The sequence below is a fragment of the Culex quinquefasciatus genome, chromosome 2 (assembly GCF_015732765.1).
Source record: "Culex quinquefasciatus strain JHB chromosome 2, VPISU_Cqui_1.0_pri_paternal, whole genome shotgun sequence".
NCBI lineage: Eukaryota > Metazoa > Arthropoda > Insecta > Diptera > Culicidae > Culex > Culex quinquefasciatus.
The window spans coordinates 169,264,157-169,288,069 of record NC_051862.1 but is presented as its reverse complement, the minus strand read 5'-3'; the positions used below and the strand labels follow the sequence as shown (position 1 = coordinate 169,288,069).

The 23,913-nt window shown below is 36.9% G+C and overlaps 1 protein-coding gene across 1 annotated transcript; it reads left to right on the top strand.

Moving 5' to 3' along the window:
* The first annotated feature begins 7,477 nt into the window (after positions 1-7,477).
* Positions 7,478-22,842, top strand: LOC6031363 (GMP synthase [glutamine-hydrolyzing]). Its single transcript, XM_038252813.1, has 12 exons — positions 7,478-8,007; positions 14,444-14,557; positions 14,623-14,809; positions 14,870-14,987; positions 15,240-15,396; positions 15,461-15,604; positions 20,132-20,228; positions 20,294-20,853; positions 20,911-21,082; positions 21,138-21,367; positions 21,431-21,622; positions 21,691-22,842. Exons 1-12 carry the CDS (start codon positions 7,984-7,986, stop codon positions 21,790-21,792), a joined length of 2,097 nt encoding a protein of 698 aa, XP_038108741.1. The 5' UTR covers positions 7,478-7,983; the 3' UTR covers positions 21,793-22,842.
* The last annotated feature ends 1,071 nt before the right edge of the window (positions 22,843-23,913 follow it).

Here is a 23,913-nt window from a genome sequence, read left to right as displayed (position 1 = left end):
TGAAGAATTCCGGTGCAGAAGATTGAACGGTTGAAGGGGTAATGGGAGCGGGATCAGAAGACGCAGACCCGGGAGCGGGACCAACTGAAGGCGGTGATTGCTAATGGTACGTTCGTTTGATGGCTAGTTCCACACTGAGTGCCGCACTCAGAGCTGTCAAAGTGTTTCTTTGAAGAAACTCGCGCTAGTTCCACACGAGTTTCGCCGTCATCTTGGAACTAAAACTCTAGTGCCGCACTCGATATTTTTTCAGTTTCATGCGAGTTCCACGCGCAGTGACAAATGACGTTCGATTGAACCAAAACTGGCACCGACGAGTGCGGCACTCAGTGCCGCACCGGCTCTTGAAACGAACGTACCATGAGAGTGGTGTTGGCGGTTGGCAGCTGTAGTAATCCATGAAATTGGGTCCTAAAATGAAGCTTAGATTGCTGATATTATTGTTTACAGCGATAGAGCTTATTTTTCTGAGTACAATGACCCTTTGTACGACCACAAAGTATTTAAAATGGATTTTTAAATCAATTTTGAAAAATTAACCTCGCAGTCCTTCTTGACAGAAAAGCTCCTACTTGACAGCTCGTTCAAAGGGGACCATAGTTGATCCATCGAAAAAATGTTGTCTTGTCAAAAAAAAAAAAAAATTGCATTAAAATGAAAAAAAAAGTGATCCGAAATGGTTTTTAATCGTGTTTTTTACCGTTGTACATAAAAATTGAGATAGGACTTTAGTACCCAATCGATCAAATACACTTGAAGGAATTAAAAAGTCTGCAAATAAACCTTTTTTTCTTATCAACATCAATTCTGCTACGAATGTTTCTGTTTATTATTAGTTTGGTCGTATTCTCTACAGCAGCAACATGTAAACGGTCCCGGGGGATGTCGAGAGGACCTGGTAAAGTAGTGCCAGCAGCCGAAGGGCGCAATCCGACGGGGTGGCCAAGCCCGAGGGATTTTGGTTTCCTTCAAAGAAGAAAGTATTTGTTTAAACTTCTATTCAAAAGGATTTTTTTACCTTTTAACCCGCTGTGCTTAACGACATCTCTGCCAATCGACGAGACCATTTCGGAAATAAACCGAATTATCGGTGCGGCGAGAGTAGAAATCGCTCGGTTCGATTTAGTGCCAGATCTCCGATCAATTCTTCCGCTCAAAACTCAATGGGTCCTCTTAGCTTTCCACCAAATCTGCTCTAGATAAACCGGTTCGATGCAAAAATATCTGACAGTTTCTTCTCTTTCACACCACCGAATCGCTGTCTCTCTTTTGCTCAAGCCCGTCGTCATTGCGGTCAGTCAGTCCATCAGAAATTTTTGGTGTCAAACATTGGGTGAAATTTCGTGCGTGATTTCCGAGTGCTTTCGCGTCGATTCCTTCCCAACAAAAGGCAAGTGAGTTCGGGCAATCCGCGTGAAACTAGTTTCCTGTTTCGGTGAAACGACGGCAGCAAATTGCCACCCAGCAGATCGCGCGTTCCGGCCGGAAATTCTTCCAGACGTCGGCGGCGACACACGGCATAAGAGAAGGCATTTTTTTGACAAGGGAGCGAAGTTTTTCTGCAGCGGAACACGACGACAAAGTGGGACTTTCTCCGGGTTTGGCTCCAGGTAAGGAAGCGTTTGGACCGTTCAGAGGCGGATTTGGTGTGGAAACATCGTTAATTCCGTAGTCCGTAAGGGGCCAAGATTGCAATATTTTTGCTTCTCATCATCGGCCGTCGGAACATCCGTGCGAAGACAGGGTCGAACTCGAGGAATTCCTTTGCGGAGGCTGGCGTTTCGAGGGGTAGGACAGTGGCATAGCAAATTGTTGTTGATGGATTGATTCGTTAAATTAATTTATTACGAAACGCATGTTTTCCCTAATTTGTTATGGTTATGGGGACCGAAACAGTGGCGAAATAGTTTTGCAGTATTGAACAATTGTGTTAACTGTTTATTTATTTATTTAACCATGATTCCTGTGTTAGCAAACAAGAGGCCAGTTTGCTAAACAAATGTTCAATGAGTTTCCGTAACAAAACCTAGCAATTTTTTGCCTATTATACCTATGTTCATCTATTTCTTTTTTTTTAAACGAAGAGTGATGAATCTGATACTTCCTTGATATAACTAATTGTTTTTAGTAGTTTTAGCATTTTTTTTTATTTTATTTGTTGGACACCAACAGGCTTCGGCCCCAATAGTGTTTTATCTTACAAACTAATACATAAATAATTAATGTCTAAAGAACCTCAATATTTTTTCTTTGATAACATCATGATACAAATTAAAATTAAACATAGAAGCGAAAAAAATGAACGCCCGGTGTAACTCTGTTAGTGCCGATTTGGATGATTCAAGAAGCATTTGAAAGGAAATTCTAGTTTTTATATATCCAATTGGCCAAGGTAATGGTTGGTGTCCACCGGAGATGTTCCGGATTTTATGGGACAACGTCAAGTAGGCACTTTTTAAAGTGCGTGCCATTTTAACTTTGATAAGATTTTCACTTAATCCATATTTACCTGTTGATTGCAACCTGGAGCATAAAAGTCCGTTGGAAATCAGCTGAGATAAGGCCATATCTGTAAAAAAAAAACCGAGAATAGGTTACGGATACCGCTAGTTCTTGATTTTAATCAAATTATCTGAGAGTTTCGGTAAGTGACCAGAATTTAAATTCTTCACATAGATAAATCAGGAATTTACCATTCTTTGGATACTAAGTCTAGTTTGTGTGCGAGCTTCGTCGGAGGATGACAGGATCCAGGGTTGCTACGGACGGCGTGGATCGCGCGGATGGCGCGAATCGCGCGGATCTGGCGCTGATTTGCTGGCTAATTTTGTTCAGGCGCGGATTTCGCGCGGATAGCAATTTTGATAAATAAATAATTGAGAACGATAGAATTTCTTTCAAGCTACAAAGGAAAATGTTATTAGCAATTAAATAAATTCAATCTTTTTTGTTGAGTGCAAAAACATCAATTTCTAAGAAGTTATTAATGCAGAAAATTTTCTTCTGAAAATTATTGATTGTTTTTTTCTTAATACGAAACTTCGAAATAATCATAAAGGAGCGTTTATTTTTAAAAATGTATTGAGATTTCTTTTATAAATTTTACATAACATTACAACTTATTATTTTTTAAACATTTGCTTACCTGGTTTAAATATTTTTCTCTTATTATTCACAGGATACATTAAATTTTCTCTTCTGAATAATATTTTAAATTTTTTTCAAAGATATGGATGAGGATGTACTTAAATGATTATTAGGGTATGTTCCGGATAGGATTTAACCCTTAGATTATTTTTGAGCTCGGTACAGGCTTTCAATGGTTCCAAGGCATTTTTTAATATAGCGAAATGTAATTTTAAAATTAAAAAAAAATCAAAAATTCAACCATTTGAAAATTTCAGAATTTATTACATATTCAAATATACAAAAAATTGAATTCATCATTTGAAACTGCCAAAACTTGCAGACTCAAAAACGCAAAAAGAAATACGAATTAGCTCATTAAAATATTACGAAAAAAAATTATCATTAGACAAATATTTTTTTTGGATTCTTCAATTTCGTTCTTAAATTATTAAATTAATAAATTAATAGATTTTGATGATTATTAAAGATTAAATGATTAAATGATTAAATGATTAAATGATTAAATTATTAAATTATTAAATTATTAAATTATTAAATTATTAAATTATTAAATTATTAAATTATTAAATTATTAAATTATTAAATTATTAAATTATTAAATTATTAAATTATTAAATTATTAAATTATTAAATTATGAAATTATTAAATTATTAAATTATTAAATTATTAAATTATTAAATTATTAAATTTTTAAATTTTTAAATTATTAAATTAATAAATTATTAAATTATTAAATTATTAAATTATGAAATTATTAAATTATGAAATTACTAAATTATTAAATTATTAAATTATTAAATTATTAAATTATTAAATTATTAAATTATTAAATTATTAAATTATTAAATTATTAAATTATTAAATTTTGAAATTTTTAAATTTTTAAATTTTTAAATTATTAAATTATTAAATTAATAAATTATTAAATTATTAAATTATTAAATTATGAAATTATTAAATTATGAAATTACTAAATTATTAAATTATTAAATTATTTAATTATTTAATTATTAAATTATTAAATTATTAAATTATTAAATTATTAAATTATTAAATTATTAAATTATTAAATTATTAAATTATTAAATTATTAAATTATTAAATTATTAAATTATTAAATTATTAAATTATTAAATTATTAAATTATTAAATTATTAAATTATTAAATTATTAAATTATTATTAAATTCTCAAATCCTGAATTACCACAATTTTTGCCATTTTCTTAGTTCGGATCATTTTCGGAGTCACATTTTAATTTAGAGAAATTTAGATAAGAAAATAATAGGAATTTCGTGTTTCGATTTTCCGGAGTAAAGTTTTGCGAAGAAAAATCGAGTACAAAATCGATAGATTTTAAAATGTTGCGATTGTTATATTTTAAGGTTTTCCAACTTTTAAATTCATGAATTTAAAATTTTATTTTATTTTTGCTGAATGTGTTTTCAAAGCAACGATATTTATAGTGTTACAACAACTGCTAGAAATCTTTCAGAAATGGCGAAAAAGGTTCCACTTGGTGCAGCTGGGATTTGAATCCACAACTGATCAACGGTACTGATCCAAATGCTTTCTGATTGTTATTCTTTTTCTTTAAAAAAAAGTCATTTTGTTACATAGAAATGTTTGTCGCGAATTTCTTTTTTTCATATGGCGCGAATTTGGCGCGGATTGGGTTTTGGGTCGGCGCGGATCTGGCGCGGATTTTTTTCAACTTTTCCGTAACAACCCTGAGGATCCCAGTTAACTCAATCGGGATTCTGAAACGGAATTCAATTCGAACGCCACAACCGATTCCGTGTACGTACCGGTTGTTGCGTTTGAAACGGAATACGTAAACGATTCGAATTGAATTCCGTTTCAGAATTCCGATTGAGTTGACTGGGATCAAGCCTGCGCGTCCTCCGGATAAAAAAAGAAGTGAAAAAGAAGAAACCCCGACGAATTGGTCAGATTTCGGGGGTTGAATGAAGCGTTACACAAATGCCATTTCCCAGGCAACTCAATCGGAATTCTGAAACGGAATTCAATTCGAATCGTTTACGTATTCCGTTTCAAACGCAACAACCGGTACGTACACGGAATTCGAATTGAAAAAGCTGGTCGAGTTGATTCCATTTTGTTTTGATTAGAAACAACGCAGAAATTTTGTTGTTTTTCCAAAACGGTTCGACAAATTTGAGCGAGTTAGTTCAACACAAAATTTAGAGTTCATTTAATAAAATTTGAGGCTTATTTCAACAAAAAATCGTTTAGCTGAATCAAAAAAAGTTTTTGTTGATTCAAACAGGCCTGATTTTTTTGCGTGTTTGAGAGAAAAGGACAACATTAAGTATTGTTTTATTATAATTAGCTGTTTTTTTGGTTATTCAAAAAATAGAACAATTTACCTTTTAAATGCTTCTTGAATCATCAAAATCAGTGGAAATTTCGCAAAGTTAAGAGCATTTACATTTTGATTATTTTTCCTTCTGTTTAACCCCTGTACTGCCGTTCTACGCATAATTGTCTCATGTTTAAATAAGGGCAACTGAGAAAAACGCGATTGAAATTTTCGATCGATTTCTGTGTTTCTACGTTTAATTGTCCCGTGGGTCCCTATATGTCCCTAATCACCCCGTTTAACATTTTATCACCCTTAATTGTAATCCTCTTGTAGGTAAACAAGATAAAATGCTTCGTAAAACTCATGATTTCGTGACAGAAAATACTTGGTGGGACAATTATGCGTAGATGTTCAACGATGGGACAAACAGACTTGGTGTTGTTTTCAATGATTTTCTGAACTAAGTACTAGATTTTATGTGTTTTTTTTTCTGAAAATATACGTAAAATTAAGCTTAAAATGATAAAAAAAAGTCAGAATCGTCCAAATGGCAGTTTAGCAGTCCGGAAAAAAACTGTAAACTTCGCTTCGCTAGGAGACGGTGATTTTAGCGGATTGCAGACTGGATTTTCGCCATGTGATGTGATGATTGTCTAAGCCCAAGTTGCCTAGGAATCGATAATTGGGAGTAGAACCAATTCCACCTGAACCAGATTCTCACCACCATGGCAGCCGTCCATTGCCGGCCGCTCCCATCTCCACCGCGCACCAGGGACAAGGAAAGGGAATTGGAAGACGGAAAGTGTTGATGCTCCACTTTTTTAAGAGTATTAAGGGAAAATCTCCACGGTATCCTCAAGTAAGTTTCGCTTGGAGTTGGACGGTTTTTGGGAAGGTGAATGGTCTGAGGAGCCACCCTAACAACCTTTGGCATTGTTGTTCGAATTCTTCGTGTGTACTCATTTCTAATGGGAATGCTTTCAATTCTTCTCATCTCTTATTGGATGAATTCTATCAGTCGCCCAGGCTATTATTTATAGCGAGGTATTTTTTTTAGATTCAATTTCAACTGTGCTTGCAATCTTGCATGCAATCTTGTTTGAGTTCTGATGTTCAAACTTGCATTCAATTTGACTCTTTGTCCGATTCTTGAATTCAACTATACCAGTCTAATTCCTCCTCAAGCTATCAATACTCCACGGTTAAGTGGAAAGCATTTTGCTTGCCAATCCTAAGGACAGGGGATCGAACCCCGCCGTGAGCATGAAGTTGTTATCATTAATTCCAAATTCAATGAGTCCAGAACTTTCTCGTTGGGAGCAGATGGGTATCGAACCCAGAACCATTCGCTTATAAAGCGAACATCGTAACCATTCAGCCACGACCGCTCCTAGTCCGGAAAAACTGTAAACCAACACAAAGTCTATTACTTAATCAGGTCAGAAGCGACTAGAAATCTGAAATTCCAACGATTTGTAGGTTAAGACTGTTTCAACGAATCATCTTAGCGATTTACTGTTCGCAGATGGGCTGGCCATTGTAAAGATGGATGATGTAAGGAAGTGATCAAATTTTAAAAGATTGGCAGTGCTGTTAGCGGACACGATTACAGCCTTGTTTACAATCGGAAGGACAACTTCATACTCTTTGTTGTGATATCCACAATCTAGTGTGGTGCGTACCATTTCCATTGAATCCCGTTACCCGTCAGGGCAGCCTCAACGGAGAGAAGAGGCATCCCCCGTAATATTTGCTGCTGCACACACAAATATTTCCACAAAATGCATGAGCGCGCACCGACACCGACGACGAAGACGACGACCATCGTGTGGATATGCGCAACCTGGGTTGCGGCCGATAGAAAGAGAGCGCCAGAGATGATGACACAAGGATACAACGATACTAACGGGCAGCAGAAGGGACGGACACAGGATGGAAGGAAGGAAGGAAGCCAGCAGCAGCAGCACAGCAGTGTGAGGACAACGAAGACGACGACGACGGCCTGATGACTAGTCGGTGTGGTTTATTTTTTCGCAATTTTTGCATTGGAAATCTGTGAGGAAAATCCAAACGCGGTGTGTGGGCGGTCCGCGAACCGATTCCGGAGTGCCACCGTACGGGCAAGTGGTGCAGACAACCCCGGAGAACGTCGTCGTGAGAAGCTCTACCCGGTGTGGCTCTGGCCATTTGGTGGAATCGATCGCAAATACACGTAACCACGGCGGGACAGCGCCATCAACGTCTTCGTCCAGAAAGTGCAAGTCTCGGTGGTGGTGAGCCTGGAGGCAAGATCTGCCCTTGTTCCTGCCTCTGCTGCTGCTGCTGCTGACCACGGAAGCACGTCCAGGGCCGACTCGGCAGCGGCCAGCCGGGGTGGTTCCGCTTGCTGTCCCCGCCGGAGGAGGAGGAGGAGGAGAATTGGTGGTGGCGGCAGTGACTACGACGACGACGACGGCGGCCAAAACGAAGACGAACCGGGGCAGAACCTAAGGAGCCCTCGAATTTGGATGTTCTTGCGTATCTTCTTTCGCGTAATTATTATCTGATTGTGTTGCATTTTTTTTTTCTTATAGAGGGTGAATTGTACAAGCAATAATTTTCTTTTTGCACACCGTTTGACCTCTCTTCGTGTGTGCTGTCTGGTCAGCTGCAGTGTGAAAATTTGCTTGGACAAAGTGGACACGGCGATGGTGTGAAGCAGTGAAAATTTCGTTTCTATTGAATAGAATACTAATCATTGCAAAACTTGTATGTTTTGTAAGACAATAATTCTAGAGTTTTTTTTTAATAAAAAGGTCCAATAAACTAAATTTTCTTTTTTTAGCTTTTTTGTGTTTTTGAATACCTCTGACTTAAGGTGGTTTAAAAAACACCCAAAGGCTGAAATTTAAAATTTTGTTTATTGGACCTTTTTAAATTAAAACTCTAGATAATATATATGTTATGTTATATTATGTTTGTCTATTTACACTTGTTATATGACAGACAAAACTGTAGGTTTTACATGATCACAGAAAAACTGTAAACTTTGTATAATCACATATTAACCCTCTACAACCCAATCCCGCTTCTAGGCGTGCTTCGATCTAAAATTCGCAAACAAAAATATTTTTTCAATTTACAAATTTCCCGGGAAACGGAAAATGTTTTTTTCCGGGAAATCCCGGGAATTTTTGGGATTTTTTTAACCGAGACGGGAAATTGGACGCTCTAATCTTTCCTCAGTAAGGTGAGGAAGGCAAAACGATGCACTTTATAAACATTACTGTAAAGAACTTTTGATTTCAAGTGTTTTTATTTTGCTGGGTCATTGCTTAACGCAATTAAAAAAATGTGTTTTTGCACAAATCGATTGTTTATGTTAAAATGTGAAATGTATAAGCCATTATCCGTTTTTGAGTTCAATTCTACCAATGGTTCATTGATTTCCAATATATGTCAGTGAAAATTTGGCATTTTTGTTTTTTGTAACTTTTTGGTCCGGCAATTGTAAATATTCAGTTCAGTTTGCCTTATAACAGAAAATAATTAAGTCACTGCTTGTTAACAGTTGAAATTGATTAGGAGCAAAGAACGTTCAGAATAGGGCGTCCAAATTTCCCGGGTTTTGAATTTCCCGGGAAACGGGAAAAAAATGGAATCCCGGGAAATTTATGAAACAGTCATAAAATCTATGTTTTTATTATATTTGTTGTGTTTTTCAAACTTAAAATCGTAGAATTAGCTCAATTATATTAAATGGTAATAATCTACTCTCCAATCTAAACAAGGACGACAAGTTTTAAATTTCTTAGGGAATTAAAATAAGTTTTTTTGTTCTTTTTTGTGGCTTGGATTTGTAATGAACTACAAAGTGATTCAAATTAAATAAACTTATATAAATATATTCCTTTTTTATATGGCATGATTAAGGCTACCAACTCTTGCTGAGCAAAAATCCGTACACTTTGCCAATATGACACCATGGTATAACAAAAACTATCAATGAATTATTTAGATAAATTAAATTCAATATATTTGACAATTAGAAATGTAAAACTGTGTCGTTTTTACAGCTAACAAATTTCACAAAATGCTATCAGAGTGCTTATGACATGCACGTTTAAAAGTATTCATAAAATAAACCGTGATTTGAGTCAAATCATTATGTTCTTCTTTTTTTTTTGTTAAACGTTTAAAAGTTTACGAAATGCCAAGTTTGTTTTTACGAATAATATCGTGCTTAGTGTTTTCACGAACACTTTTCCAAAGTTTTTTTTTATTGAAATGGTTCTATAACATGTGAAACACAACAGTTTATAGGACCTTTAAAAAAACTCTAGATTTGTTAATTCAAATGTTCAAATGTTTTTACGTGTTTTAGAAAGCCTTTGGGAAGGGATAAATATATTTAGTTAGGAATTTCTAAAAGAATAATTCTAGCGTTTTTTTTAAAGGTCCTATCAACATATGAAAGACAATAGTTCAAAAAACTCTAAAATTATTGATAATCAAGTTTGAATTGAGGAAACCCCGGAAAACTCTCCCTTTTTAAATCAAACTCACAGAAAAATAAAAATTTCTAGTTAACAAAAGCTTTGACCAAATCAAAAAAGCAATTCAATGATTAAAAGGTTGTTAAAATTCCGTACAAATCTGTATTATGCGTAAAATTCCCTACAAAAATTCCGGCCTGTTAAAAATCCGCGAAGAGGTTCGAAAATCCGTAAGGTAAGGAAAAAATCCGTACAGTTGGTAGCCTTAGGCATGATCAGAAAAGCTTAAAAAATTTATTTGAAAATATCTTTAAAAAAAAGAGGCGACAACAAATACCTTGGGCATGAGTAAGGACCTCGACGCCGTTAGCAATGTTGGCTTTAAAATAAAATTTCGTAATAATATCACTTCTGTAGTAACAGTTCAATAGGGCGAATCTGCGATTGTAAACAAGCAGTCTATCCCCCTCTTACTTGACGTGAACTGTCACTTGAGCGAAAGGGATAGACTGATTGTTTACAAATGCAGATTCGCCCTATTGAAATGTTACTACGGACTTCCCCCCAGCCAACATTTTTGCCATGCAAAGCGGGCCTCGACGCTGTGTCTAGGTTTAATTCCTAGCTAGGAGCCATCAGTGTCTTAAGAGGTGGTCCCAAGGCCAAGTAGGAGTTCATGAAGCAAATTAGTCGTCTCCCACCCCTTTTAAATTGAAAAATGAACTCTGAAACCAGCGCTTACTCACAACAGAAACAGAGGCCTCTTCTAGGCATTGTAGGATAGAATAGATTTAAAAAAAAAATGTTACGTGCATAAATTTGAAACTTCCATTTCAGTAGTTCCATTTTGATATGTCAAAATTTCCATAGAGTCTCGGTCAATCAATAATGTAATGATATCGGACAAAATTCGTTAATCTGTTGAACTAACGGTTTTCGGATTATGGTTGTATCGACCATTGTTGCGAATCGAGGATCTACTGGAGCCTTGACGATCAAATGGAGCCTAACATTTCAAAGGACACATGGGTTTTGTGAACAGGAGTGTGTCTCCTTCACTCAAATGACAGCTTGCATAAGGTATGATAGAGATGCACTCTTGTTTGCAAGGCTTTATGCCCTAATGAAATGAGGGAGGTTTAAGTTAGGTTTAGGTTAGGTTACGTTTTCTTAACATTTTTTTTCCTCATTGTACCTAGTGTTACAAAAATGATAAATCATATATAAGGCTACCAACTGTACGGATTTTTTCCTTACCTTACGGATTTTCGAACCTCTTCGCGGATTTTTAACAGGCCGGAATTTTTGTAGGGAATTTTACGCATAATACAGATTTGTACGGAATTTTAACAACCTTTTAATCATTGAATTGCTTTTTTGATTTGGTCAAAGCTTTTGTTAACTAGAAATTTTTATTTTTCTGTGAGTTTGATTTAAAAAGGGAGAGTTTTCCGGGGTTTCCTCAATTCAAACTTGATTATCAATAATTTCAGAGTTTTTTGAACTATTGTCTTTCATATGTTGATAGGACCTTTAAAAAAAACGCTAGAATTATTCTTTTAGAAATTCCTAACTAAATATATTTATCCCTTCCCAAAGGCTTTCTAAAACTCGTAAAAACATTTGAACATTTGAATTAACAAATCTAGAGTTTTTTTAAAGGTCCTATAAACTGTTGTGTTTCACATGTTATAGAACCATTTCAATAAAAAAAAACTTTGGAAAAGTGTTCGTGAAAACACTAAGCACGATATTATTCGTAAAAACAAACTTGGCATTTCGTAAACTTTTAAACGTTTACCAAAAAAAAAAGAAGAACATAATGATTTGACTCAAATCACGGTTTATTTTATGAATACTTTTAAACGTGCATGTCATAAGCACTCTGATAGCATTTTGTGAAATTTGTTAGCTGTAAAAACGACACAGTTTTACATTTCTAATTGTCAAATATATTGAATTTAATTTATCTAAATAATTCATTGATAGTTTTTGTTATACCATGGTGTCATATTGGCAAAGTGTACGGATTTTTGCTCAGCAAGAGTTGGTAGCCTTAATCATATACTTTTCAAGTTATAAAAATGAACAGTGTTTAAATCACGAAAAGCGAACTAAAGCTGAAGAGCCACAGCTGACCACTTATTATGTAAACCAAATGTAATAATTATAAGAAAGATTCAATAAAGTATATTTAATTCAAAAAAAAAAATCCCTAATGAAATGAAAGGCACAAAATAGTCGTCTTAATGACTGTTCATTTATGTTTATTGGTTTTTGGAAGCGGCAAGACTGGTTTTAAAAACAAGGTCCTTTACCTTATTTGGCGTTGTAATAAAATATTTGAGGATATGAGATTAAATTTACTTTCAGACAGTTTAGGTTGTTGATTAAAGTAAGTTAGTTTTCCGTAGATGAATAATAATAATAATTGGACTTAAATAATTAGTTGATTTGGTCGAAGTGTAATATTTCATTGGCATAGTTAGTTTTCATCTTTTGTTCTCTTGTATTTTTTTATTTCCTTTAAATTTAGAATACATCGTAGGATTCTTTTGTATAGATCTCCGATTAGTTACATTTTCTTATTTAATTAACTAATAATTTAATTTGTTCCTTTACTTTGAATCACCATTTCAGATTTTCTTTATTCAGTGTTAAACTTAGATTACCGTAACTGCTCAAGTCATCCAAGTTTTTACTTCTCACACCTACACTAATTTTCTTTCACTTTCCCCCTCCCGATCCCCTATATCTTCCGGTGGTGTTCATTTTGTATGCAATACTAGTTCGGCCACTACCCTTTTTTCCACAAGAAACCGGACTTGGGCTGACTTGAGGCCGCGTCCCCCACCTTGCTCCGTAAAACGAAAACGAAAAAAAGAGGCGACAACAAATAAAATAATAACAGTTAAGTAAAATTTTATATAAGTTTCGATATGTTTTGAATTTGAATAAACGCCTTTTGAATGAAATTTTTACAAACATCACCGTTAAAATTGAAAAGAAAATAATAAAAAAGACTTATTGATACTTGTAATTAAAGTAAAACTTTTACAAAAAAAAACTTTTGCAAGAAACATATTTTACAAATAATCTTTAAGTTTTTTTTCCGCCAACTAGGAAAAAAACAGGAATACAGTCTGAATACGTAAGTAGATTTTAGAGCAATAAACATAAAACTCGATGTTCTGTGAAATTGTTTTGTTCTGTTCCTGTTTTAACCAAAGTTTTGAATAATTATGCAAAAAATGGTTAAGTATGTGTCTTAATTCGTTTCATTTGTTCTGATTTGCCCCACATAGCAGTGTTTGATGAAAAATAATTTGTTTTTTTTTTATTTTAAATCATTAATATACCTAGATATCTCAATCTTTTTTAAAACGCTAGGCATTTTGCAGATCGGTAAACTAACATTTCAACAGTTTTCCCTTATACACCAAATCTTGCTTATTTATGCCGAAGGTTTCTCCTGTCTCGTCAGAGGCGCTGGAGCAGAAATCCCACGTTAGAGGAAGGCCATGCCCCGGGGGGCGTAGTGCCAATAGTTTCGTTTTTTTTTACAAATTATAATGCTTTAAAATTATTATCTATTATGAGGTATTCAACTGTTCATCTATTTCCACAACCAAATCTGAATTTCCAGACTAAAATTGTTTTTTTTTAATTTCGGGATTTCCATATCTGGAAAATCCCGGGATTCGGAAATTCCCGGTTTTGGAAAAATCCCGGGAATTTTGTCCCGGGAATTCCCGGGATAGACGCACTAGTTCAAAAGTTGCCTTGAATTTTTATTTGTCTTCAGTTTTGGAAATTAATATTAGAGCAATTGTTTCAGATTTGGGCAGAAGACATTAACTTGTTATTTGATATCTAATAACAAGTTGATTTCTTCTACAACAATTTACGATACAGACAGGTTCATTAAACTCAGAAAAGATACAGTGAAAATTAAGAATGGAAATTACATCAGAACACTTTTGAATTGAACTTGTACTCGCAGATTTGGAAGAGATATTGAATTCTTGATACTAAACTAAAAATGTATTGAAAAACTACGACCTAATGTTATGAAATTGATACAAATGAACTTAACAAAAAATTTAAGAATTCATCAAACTAATTTCCATTGCAAAATTTAGTTTCTGGAAATATATTTGGTACCCCCTATAGCGTGGTAGAGGTCCGTAATGTTATGCTATGCCATATATTTTGAAATTAAAACATTTCTTTATTTAAAAAACGAGTAAGAAACTCGTTAAGTTTCACAAAAAGCGTGAATAAACCATAGAAAATTCCTTTTGCTGCGTACTGTAACTATACCATTGCAAGATTATTAAATTGATAGTGACTGTCTAGCAGCCTAGTAACTGTCCATCGTGCACTTCCGCAGTTACAGACTTACCACGCCGCAGTCCCCTTACTCTACTCTTGCTCGCGTTGCGCTTATCACACGCCGCTCATCCCTGTGTTATTCTTTACTCATTCGCAGTGCTGTAACGACCAAGAAATGAGTGCGCTGAACAAATCCGCTGGCCCGACCGAGAACGGGGGCGAACACAACGAGCGGCTGGTCATCCTGGACGCCGGAGCACAGTACGGCAAGGTAGGACCATCGTAATCACCGACGAAGGAAACATAGTTTTAACACCATTTGATGCTTGTCAACAGGTTATCGACAGAAAGGTTCGCGAGCTGCAGGTCAAGTCCGACATCCTGCCGCTCGACACCCCCGCCCAGAAGATCAAAGAGCTCGGCTACCGGGCGATCATCATCTCCGGCGGGCCCAACTCGGTGTACGCCGACGACGCGCCACAGTACGATCCGGACATTTTCAAAATTGGGTTGCCTATTTTAGGTTAGTGTGAAGAAGGTAATGGTTGGTTCAATTACTAAAGACTGTTGTATCTTTCGACAGGCATTTGCTATGGCATGCAGATCATCAACAAGGAATTTGGCGGTTCCGTACACAAAAAGGACATTCGCGAAGACGGCGAACATAAAATCGACGTGGAGACGAGCTGCCCACTGTTTACGTAAGTTAACACCAATTTACGACCTTTGAGTTGAAGTTTGGAGGAATAAGAAAGGGATTGCTATTCAAGTTTGCGGCAGTTCCTGATACAACCCTCCCAGAGCAAATTCCAAATACTACGAACATCTTCAAGCGATCGAGGTCTCAGCTTCAGAAGCTACACGTTGTATTACAAAATTTTTACCATTTTAAGAACTACGAATTGTAGTGTCTTCAAATATCCAAAATATAAATTTTCTTGTTTCGTTTGCAGTCGCCTGGCCCAGGAGCAGGTGGTTCTGCTTACGCACGGCGACAGCATCGACCGGGTGGGCACCAAGCTAAAGGTGAGCGCGTACTCCTCCAACAAGATCGTGGCCGGCATCTACAATGAGCAGATGCGAATCTACGGCGTGCAGTTCCACCCGGAGGTTTGTCTTACCAAGCCAGTGGTTCAAAAGATTCGTAATTTATTTACGTTTTTGATATTTTTAGGTGGATCTAACGGTCAACGGCAAAGACATGCTCTCCAACTTTCTGTTCGAGGTCTGCGGGCTGGCGAAGAGCTTCACGATCCGCAGCCGGCAGGAGGAGTGCATGGCCTACATCAAGGAACGTGTAGGAACGAGCAAAGTTTTGGTAGGTGGTTTAGTACATTCGGCTCGTCCGATTGTATTGCTTTTAGCCGATCTAGCAGTAGTTGAATCCCAAGAAATTGCCATTTGGCCTAATGGAGATTTGGCCTCCTCCCCTGTCGATTCAGAATTGTGTTGTTGTTCGAACACTAAGTGCTCAAACTCAACCCAATTACGAATCATCTCTGCGATACGACTTTACGCAGTAGGCCTGGCCGCTTTAACGCGTGTGATGTTTCAATGCATTCCGATGCAATGGTGCACTACAAATGTTAATAAATGACAAGAAGAGTGCTTGGCGTAATCTAACCTAAGGCACTCCACAGTGGGCGAAATGGAACCCAAAATCGGACTTAATTGAACGCGGCTGGTTCCCTGGTATGAATAATAGTGTTTCTTATGTAAAAAAATCCGAGGAATCGATTGGTGATGGTTTCATCCACCGCACGAAACGGCAAAGGGTCCATTTTGCCCCAATTCCCCATTTTTTTACATTTTTTCTTGAAAATCGGTCTGTATTTAGAGCGGAGGCTTTATGCGGCCTTCCAAAATGCACTAAACTTATTTGAAAATGTCCCAGGAATCCAGTAAAAATAACCACATGCACCGCAAAAATCATCTAGGGTCCATTTAACCCCAATTCCGCTATAAAAGCATTTTTGGCCGTTTTCAAATGTTAGGTCAGATTTAAAAAATCTGAAAATATTTTTATCGTAAAGATCAGACAATTTTACATAAGAATAACGATTTGCACTTGATAGTTTGACACATTTATGTTGATGAAAATAAAATGTATGTGAAAGGCAGTTTATTCTGCGTTTGGGAAAATTGGCCCAAAAGTGATTCTTCAATCTTTTTATTTAGTTTAATTTCTATATCAACATAAATGTGTCAAACTTTCAAGTGCAAATCGTCATTCTTATGTAAAATTGTCTGATCTTTACGATAAAAATATTTTCAGATTTTGAAATCTGACCTAACATTTGAAAACGGCCAAAAATGCTTTTATAGCGGAATTGGGGTTAAATGGACCCTAGATGATTTTTGCGGTGCAAGTGGTTATTTTTACTGGATTCCTGGGACATTTTCAAATAAGTTAAGTGCATTTTGAAAGGCCGCAAAAGCCTCCGCTCTAAATACAGACCGATTTTCAAGAAAAATGTTAAAAATGAGTAATTGGGGCAAAATGGACCCTTTGCCGTTTCGTGCGGTGGATGAATCCATCACCAATCGATTCCCCGGATTTTTTTACATAAGAAACACTATGTTTTATACCAGGGAACCAGCCGCGTTCAATTAAGTCCGATTTTGGGTTCCATTTCGCCCACTGTGCACTCTCTAGGATCCATTCGAAAGATTGGCTGCGTTAGGGTCTGATTAGATTAGATTAGTATGATCCAATCTCACTCTTGATTAGTCGAAGAATAAATCGCTATAAACTTCTCCCAACATGTGTAATTTGCCCTTTTTAAATATTTTACAATCAGGTTTTTTCAAAATTGCATTCAATACTTCTCGGGTGAGTTTTCAAAAAGCCGTAAGAGCCATTGGTAAACAAAGTCCTTTTTGCATCGGTATTCGACCTATTTACGAAAAACCAATATCAAAAATGTTTGAGATTGTTCATCTACACATCCTTCAAGTGCCCCAAACTAAATTTAAATGAAATTTCGTTTAATTTTGGAGAAAACGAAAATTAGTGTCAGAGGTCACGGTGGCTCTTACGGCTTTTTGAAAACTCACCCGAGACTTATTTAATTTAAATTAAAGAAAGCAAAGCCTCTTCAACTGCTCCATATAAAATTTTTGCCATAAGGTTTTTAAGCAGTTTCCCATTCATTTATTTGAAATTCAACACAAAGAAGGAAAAAATCTTAAAAGTTGTACATTTTACCCTTCTTCAAATATTTTAAAAAGCGAATTTATTACATCTCTGAAAAGACTTTCTTGAAAAAATTTACTAATTTAGCTTTTTTGTAATTTTCCTTTTATTTAAAATTTGGCTTAAAGAAATCTCTTTTACCGTTTTATAAGAGCAATTCCAGCTCAAATCAGGATTTTTTTCTGGTTCTTTTGTACCCGGCACTCTTCGATTTCAATGAAACTTTGTAGACATGTTATCCTACGCTTTTATAAACCATTTTTGTGTATATGGATCCCAGTTTCACTCGAGAATGACATTTGAGAAGGGCTTACGTTATTGAAATATTTTTTATATTTCGCATATTAAGAATTACTGTAACTCGAAGCCGTTGCATCGTATCAAAAAGTGGTCAAAGACAAACTTGTAGGAAATTGGACGGACACTGAAAGAAAAATACAAACAACTTCTATGAGATTTTTAGATTTTTAAGTTTAAAAGTCAAATTTTAAGTTTGGGAAAAGGACTGGTTGAACCGATTTGGATCGTTCTGGTCTCATTCGATCCATCTTGGAGTCCCACAAGACCCTAGTTAATATTATAAAGTTTTGTAAAGTACTTCAAAAGTTATGCTCAAAAATTTCATTTTAACAATCCGGAAGATTGTAGGTGGGGTGTGTAGGGTGGTTTTTGTAAGAAAACTAACTTAATCCACTTATGTGGTTGGTGCCTTCCTTACTCTTTACCAACAGTGGGTGATATGATTGGTTTGAACACAAATTTCATTTAATATTTTTTAGATCCGGTATAAAAATGTACTCATGTACTCAAAATCAAAATCGAAATGTGACCTAACAACCTCTGTCGTTTAAATTGGTCTAAATCAGTGGTCACCAAACTGTGGCCCGCGGGCTGGTCTTGTAATTATTATGGAATCCGGCCCGGCCTCGTATCAAGAAAATCAAGCAAAACAATGTAAAGGGGCCGAAGTCGAAGTGTAAACAAAGAGTCTGCCCTACTCACGTCAGTTGATGTTTACATTAGAAATTAACAGGATAGACTCTTTGTATACTTTTTGGCTTCGGCCCTATTACAATGGTTTGCTCGAAATGACGAATAAGTTTGCTTTTATAAAGAAAAAGGCACAAAAATCGGGTTCCGTTAAAAAAAAAGTTTGTTTTTTGTATTTGCTTGACCTCAAATTGCATAGAAATTTTGGGTTTTGAAAGAATGAAATACAGTCGACTCTCTGGTTGTCAATATCCAAGGGACCGTCGAGGAAGAGAATCATCAGTTTACAGAACGATGCAAAATGAAGACTCGATTGAAAAAAAAATTTCTTGGTACCCAGCTATGGGAGAGAATCATGGCAACGTCCATCAAACAAAAACAAAATAATGTCAAACACCCTTCAAAGCTTCGTTTCGCCAAGAAAAATGTCTATGCAAGCCATGAGAAAGTGAAATTATCGACAACCGGAAGAGATTTTTAAAGCAAACAGAATTCAAGGGACCGTCGAGGAAGAGATCCTTCAAGCAAGGGAAAATATCGAGGAATGAAGATAATTGAAGTATGCAGATTGAAGAGACTAAAGACTTCATCGATAGATGGAGAATTATTGATATCGAGAAGATCGACAGCCAGAGAGTCGACTGTATAGGCTTTAACCCAATATTTTCAAATAAAATTTTATTTACTATCCGAACCAAAAAACAATTATTTGATGATAAAATTATAAATCATATGTTTTTTTTTTTGTTCCCGTATTATTTTTTATCTTTGATTTAAAATTATGATATCAAATTATAGAACGTAAAATCAAAGCAATTTATTTGAAGAGACTGAAAAATTTATTGACAGCTGAAGCAATATTGATATCGAGAATACCGACAGCTAGAGAGTCCATTGTAAACACATTTTTAAGTCGTTTGTATGTTTAGTTTTAAATATTCTTTTAAAGTTGAAATATTCAATGAAAATGCCTCTTGATTGTGAGATTCCTACTCGAAGTCTGAAGGCTTTTTTACTCTCACTATTGCTTAGTGAAGATTAAGCTACAATATTTATTTAAGCTTTTGTTTTCTTACAGTCAGGTCTTTAAGAATACGAACAAACTATTTGAATCTTTTTTTATTTTTCAAAATTCATCCACTTGTAACAAAAAATATATTTCTATGGTGTATTTTAATTACATTAAAAAATGTGCTTCAAACTTGATTTTATTCTGAAAATGTTTGTTTCAAAATTTATTAAAATTAAATAAAAATAAAAGTTAAAAATTGTTTTAGCTTAAATATTTCAAAAAAGTAGCAAATTATTTCAAGCTAAAAAGAGTTTTCAGTCCAAACATGTTTGTGAAACTACTCTCCAAAAATCTTAATCTTGGTGACACTTAATTTAATTTAAACTTTAAAGAAAAAAAGTTTCGAATGGAATGATTTTTTTTTGCACAAGAAATGTTATAAGAAAGAAATGAAATGTAGAAATGTAAGCAAGGATTGATACGGAAGTAATTTTTTTTTTTTTGAAATTTTACAAATTTTAGTAATTTTTATTTGTTTTTCCCTTGAGACCTTCAATACAACTACTAGTTTTGAAAATGGCCCGCGAGGTTCAGCTGGCTGAGGACCACTTGTCTAAATTGATAATATTTTTACACTCTTCTTTCAGTTACTAGTAAGTGGCGGCGTAGACTCCACGGTGTGTGCAGCCCTGCTTCGAAATGCCTTAAAGCCAGAACAGGTTATCGCTGTCCATATTGATAATGGTAAAACAAATCAATCAATAATTGCGACAAATTAACAAATCGTGCATCTTTCTCGGCGGCGACAGGTTTTATGCGTAAAAACGAGAGCGCCGCGGTGGAGAAATCCCTGCGCGAGCTGGGCGTCGATCTGCTCGTGCGGGACGCGTTCTACAAGTTCACCCGGGGCACCACCACGATCAAGGTACCCGGCTCGCTGTACAACCAGGACACGCCCATGCTCTGCCAAACCATCAGCCCGGAGGACAAGCGCAAGATCATCGGCGACGTGTTCGTCAAGGTGTCCAACGAGGTGCTGAAAGATCTGAACCTGAACGCGGAGGAGGTCTTTCTGGCGCAGGGCACCCTGCGGCCGGATCTGATTGAGTCGGCCTCGTCGCTGGTGAGCACCAAGGCGGACACGATCAAGACACACCACAACGACACGGAATTGATCCGGAAGCTGCGGGAGGCGGGCCGGGTGATTGAGCCGCTGCAGGAGTTCCACAAGGACGAGGTGCGGCAGCTGGGCTACGAGCTCGGGCTGCCGGCGCATCTGGTGGAGCGGCATCCGTTCCCCGGGCCGGGCCTGGCGATCCGGGTTCTGTGCGCGGAAGAGGCTTACATGAAGGATTACTCCGAAACGCAGGTAGGGCTTTTGGGTTGAAGTAGGAGTCTCTGATCTGAAGTGTGGTTCTCGTTGCAGGTCATAGCTAAAGTAATTGTGGACTACAAGACCAAGCTGGAGCAGACGCACGCGCTGTTGAACAGGGTGTCCAGCACGACGTCCAAGGAGGAACAGGAAGAGCTGTGTCGCATTTCCAGCAGTATGAAGCTGAATGCCACGTTACTGCCAATTCGAAGCGTTGGAGTTCAAGGTATGGTCGTCGTGACTCACTGCCCTCAGTGAAGTAAACTCTAAACTCTTCACAGGTGACAAGCGGTCGTACAACTACGCGGTCGGGCTGAGCAGCAACGAGCAGCCCAACTGGCAGGACATGATGTTCCTGGCGAAGCTGATCCCGCGCATCCTGCACAACGTGAACCGGGTATGCTACATCTTTGGCGACGCCGTCAAGTACCCCGTGCAGGACATCACGCACACGCTGCTGACGCAGAACGTGATCGCGCAGATCCGGCAAGCGGACAGCATCGTCAACAGGGTAACACATTGGCTTGTGTCAACTAAAATGTCACAAAATGCTCAAAACGTGTTTTTTTTTTAGATTCTGCTGGAGAACGAGTGCATGCGCAAGATTTCGCAGATGCCGGTCATCCTGATACCGGTGCACTTTGACCGGGATCCGGCCCCCAAGACGCCCTCCTGCCAGCGGTCGGTCGTGCTGAGACCGTTCGTGACCAACGACTTTATGACGGGCGTGCCGGCGGTGCCCGGAACCGATCGGCTTCCTTTGCATGTAATTATAACAAAATCATTTTGATAAAAAAAAACAAAGATTCGACCCAAATTACATCTCGCCAACAGGTGCTGCAGAAGATGGTCGACGAAATCAGCAACCTCAGCGGCATTTCCCGGGTGCTCCTGGACCTCACCTCGAAGCCACCGGGCACCACGGAGTGGGAATGATTCGCCCAACCGCCGACGACGCGATGCCGCTTACCACACCACAATTACTTCTACCCATCAACAACTGCAACTGCAACCTTCGCGAGTGGTTAGATTTATGTTTTCTAAAAAAAATCGCAAACATTAGCCGTGAGAAGATCGCGTCAAACGTCGTCGTCGTTGTTGTTTGCTTAGCGCGCGCGAGGCCAGAGAAAATAATGCTGTTGAACACAAGGAATACGTTATACACTAAAAGAAGAAGAGGAGGAAAAGGAAACAAGCAAGAAGCAAGAGATGTGGCTGCTCCCGTCTTACATTTAATATATATATTTAGGAGTTAGGTACTTGGAAGGATGTATCATGTACAGTAAATGACAAAAAAAACACACACACACACACGGAGGTAAAGAGACAGACAGAGGATCGCAGGAATTACATACGACGGCTAATGGGTAAATGTGAAAGGCAGAAACAAATTTCGAGCAAATAAAGTCCATCATCACTGCACTCCCCGAAAAAAAACACAACTTGTGTACTTTTCAAAACCAAAACTTCCTCCTTTATTGCCAATCGTAATTATGTGTGGAATCAAACGGCAGCGTCCTTATAACTATTGCTTCTCAACACCCTAAATCAGCAAGGTGAGAAAAAAAACAAAAAAGAGTTATGCAAAACTGTTACAGAGAGAATCAAAGAAAACTCATTGGTTATTAGTTAGTGTACTTTTAAAATTGTCCGTAACGGCGTTAGCTTCAAGCGCCCGAACATTCAACAATTGCGAAATAAACGACGATTAAGTTAAACAAGTGGAGCATTTTTGTTGCGTTTCGTTAACATCCAACCTTCAACTTTGAACCTGCTTTATCTGTTATTCACAGGTTTGGTTTGGGCAGGCGCGCGCTGTCTTGTGGAAATACGCCGGAGGGATGAAAAAATAGACACACACACTGATTGGATACAAGCAAACGTGAAAAGTAGTAGGGTGAAAGTCTGTAACGGAAAAACTTTTATTTATATGTGATCAAGAGATGAAATCGAAATACATCAATCAAGATGCTAACAAAAAAAAAACAATTGATTGTGATTTTATTTGTGAAAGAAACGTTCAATTTGGTTACCGAAAAACGTTGTTTTGGTACCGTCAGTGGGGGTGACTATGGGACTAAAAACGATACACCTTTCGGAATTTCTTAATAACAATTTAAATAACATCGAAAATCTTTTAACGTAGAATTGTTCTTAGAGAGTTAAAAAACACCACTTAGAGGGGGTGACATTGGGTCAAATGAAACTAAAATGATGCTTAAACACAACGATATGGTTAAAATAAGTCATCCAACAGTGTTTCTTGTTCGCGGGGATCGTAGGTTTTTTATTAGCTATGTCACAGACAAACAGACGTAAATCTCATTCTAATTCCATCAATATATTTCTCTTCACGTCTGTTTTGAATATAAATATAGTTCTCGGATCTTCCACGAGAAATGATGGCGCCACTGTCAAAACAAATTTTACATTGACGTTTGAGCAAGCGCGCCGAAATACTTCTGTTTTTTGTTTTGGTTCACACTCTCTTCGTTCGATTTTTGTATTTCCTCGAACTGTACCAACATCGTCCCACCCACCGGCAGTCTCGTACATGTACTTTGTACAAACTACAAGTGTTGTTACAAATTGTGCACAAAGTACATGTTCGCGAGAAATGCCAAAACCCGCGACTTCCCGGCTATGCACTCAACCCCCGGTGGTTGGTCACTTTTTCGTTTGACACTTTTTTAGTGTGTACTCCGTTGGTTGGTCAAAGTCAAACTAAAAAGTGACGAACTGTCACTTTTTACACGGCGCTCACGCACACTATCAAAACAAACGTTTGGTAGTGTGTGTGAACTCCGTGTAAAAGGGGTAACATTTCAAAAACTATAAAAACGTTTAAACAAAGTAGTTAGTAAACTTTACGTTCAAACTAAATTCTCGTCTGAATAGGTAAGGATGTTGAGACACACAAATTTGGATGATTTATAAACAAATAACTTTATTTTTGTTAAGATTTCGAAAGATGTACAATTCTGAACTTTTTTTTTTTGAAAAGGTCCAATAAACTAAATTTCTAGTTTTTGCTTTTTGGGTGTTTTGAAACCGCCT

Coding starts and splice junctions, on each gene's coding strand:
- LOC6031363 (XM_038252813.1), top strand. CDS start 7,984: ATGTTCTTGCGTATCTTCTTTCGC. Junction 14,558..14,622: donor CCGGAGCACAGTACGGCAAG/GTAGGACCATCG, acceptor GCTTGTCAACAG/GTTATCGACAGAAAGGTTCG. Junction 15,397..15,460: donor GCGTGCAGTTCCACCCGGAG/GTTTGTCTTACC, acceptor TGATATTTTTAG/GTGGATCTAACGGTCAACGG.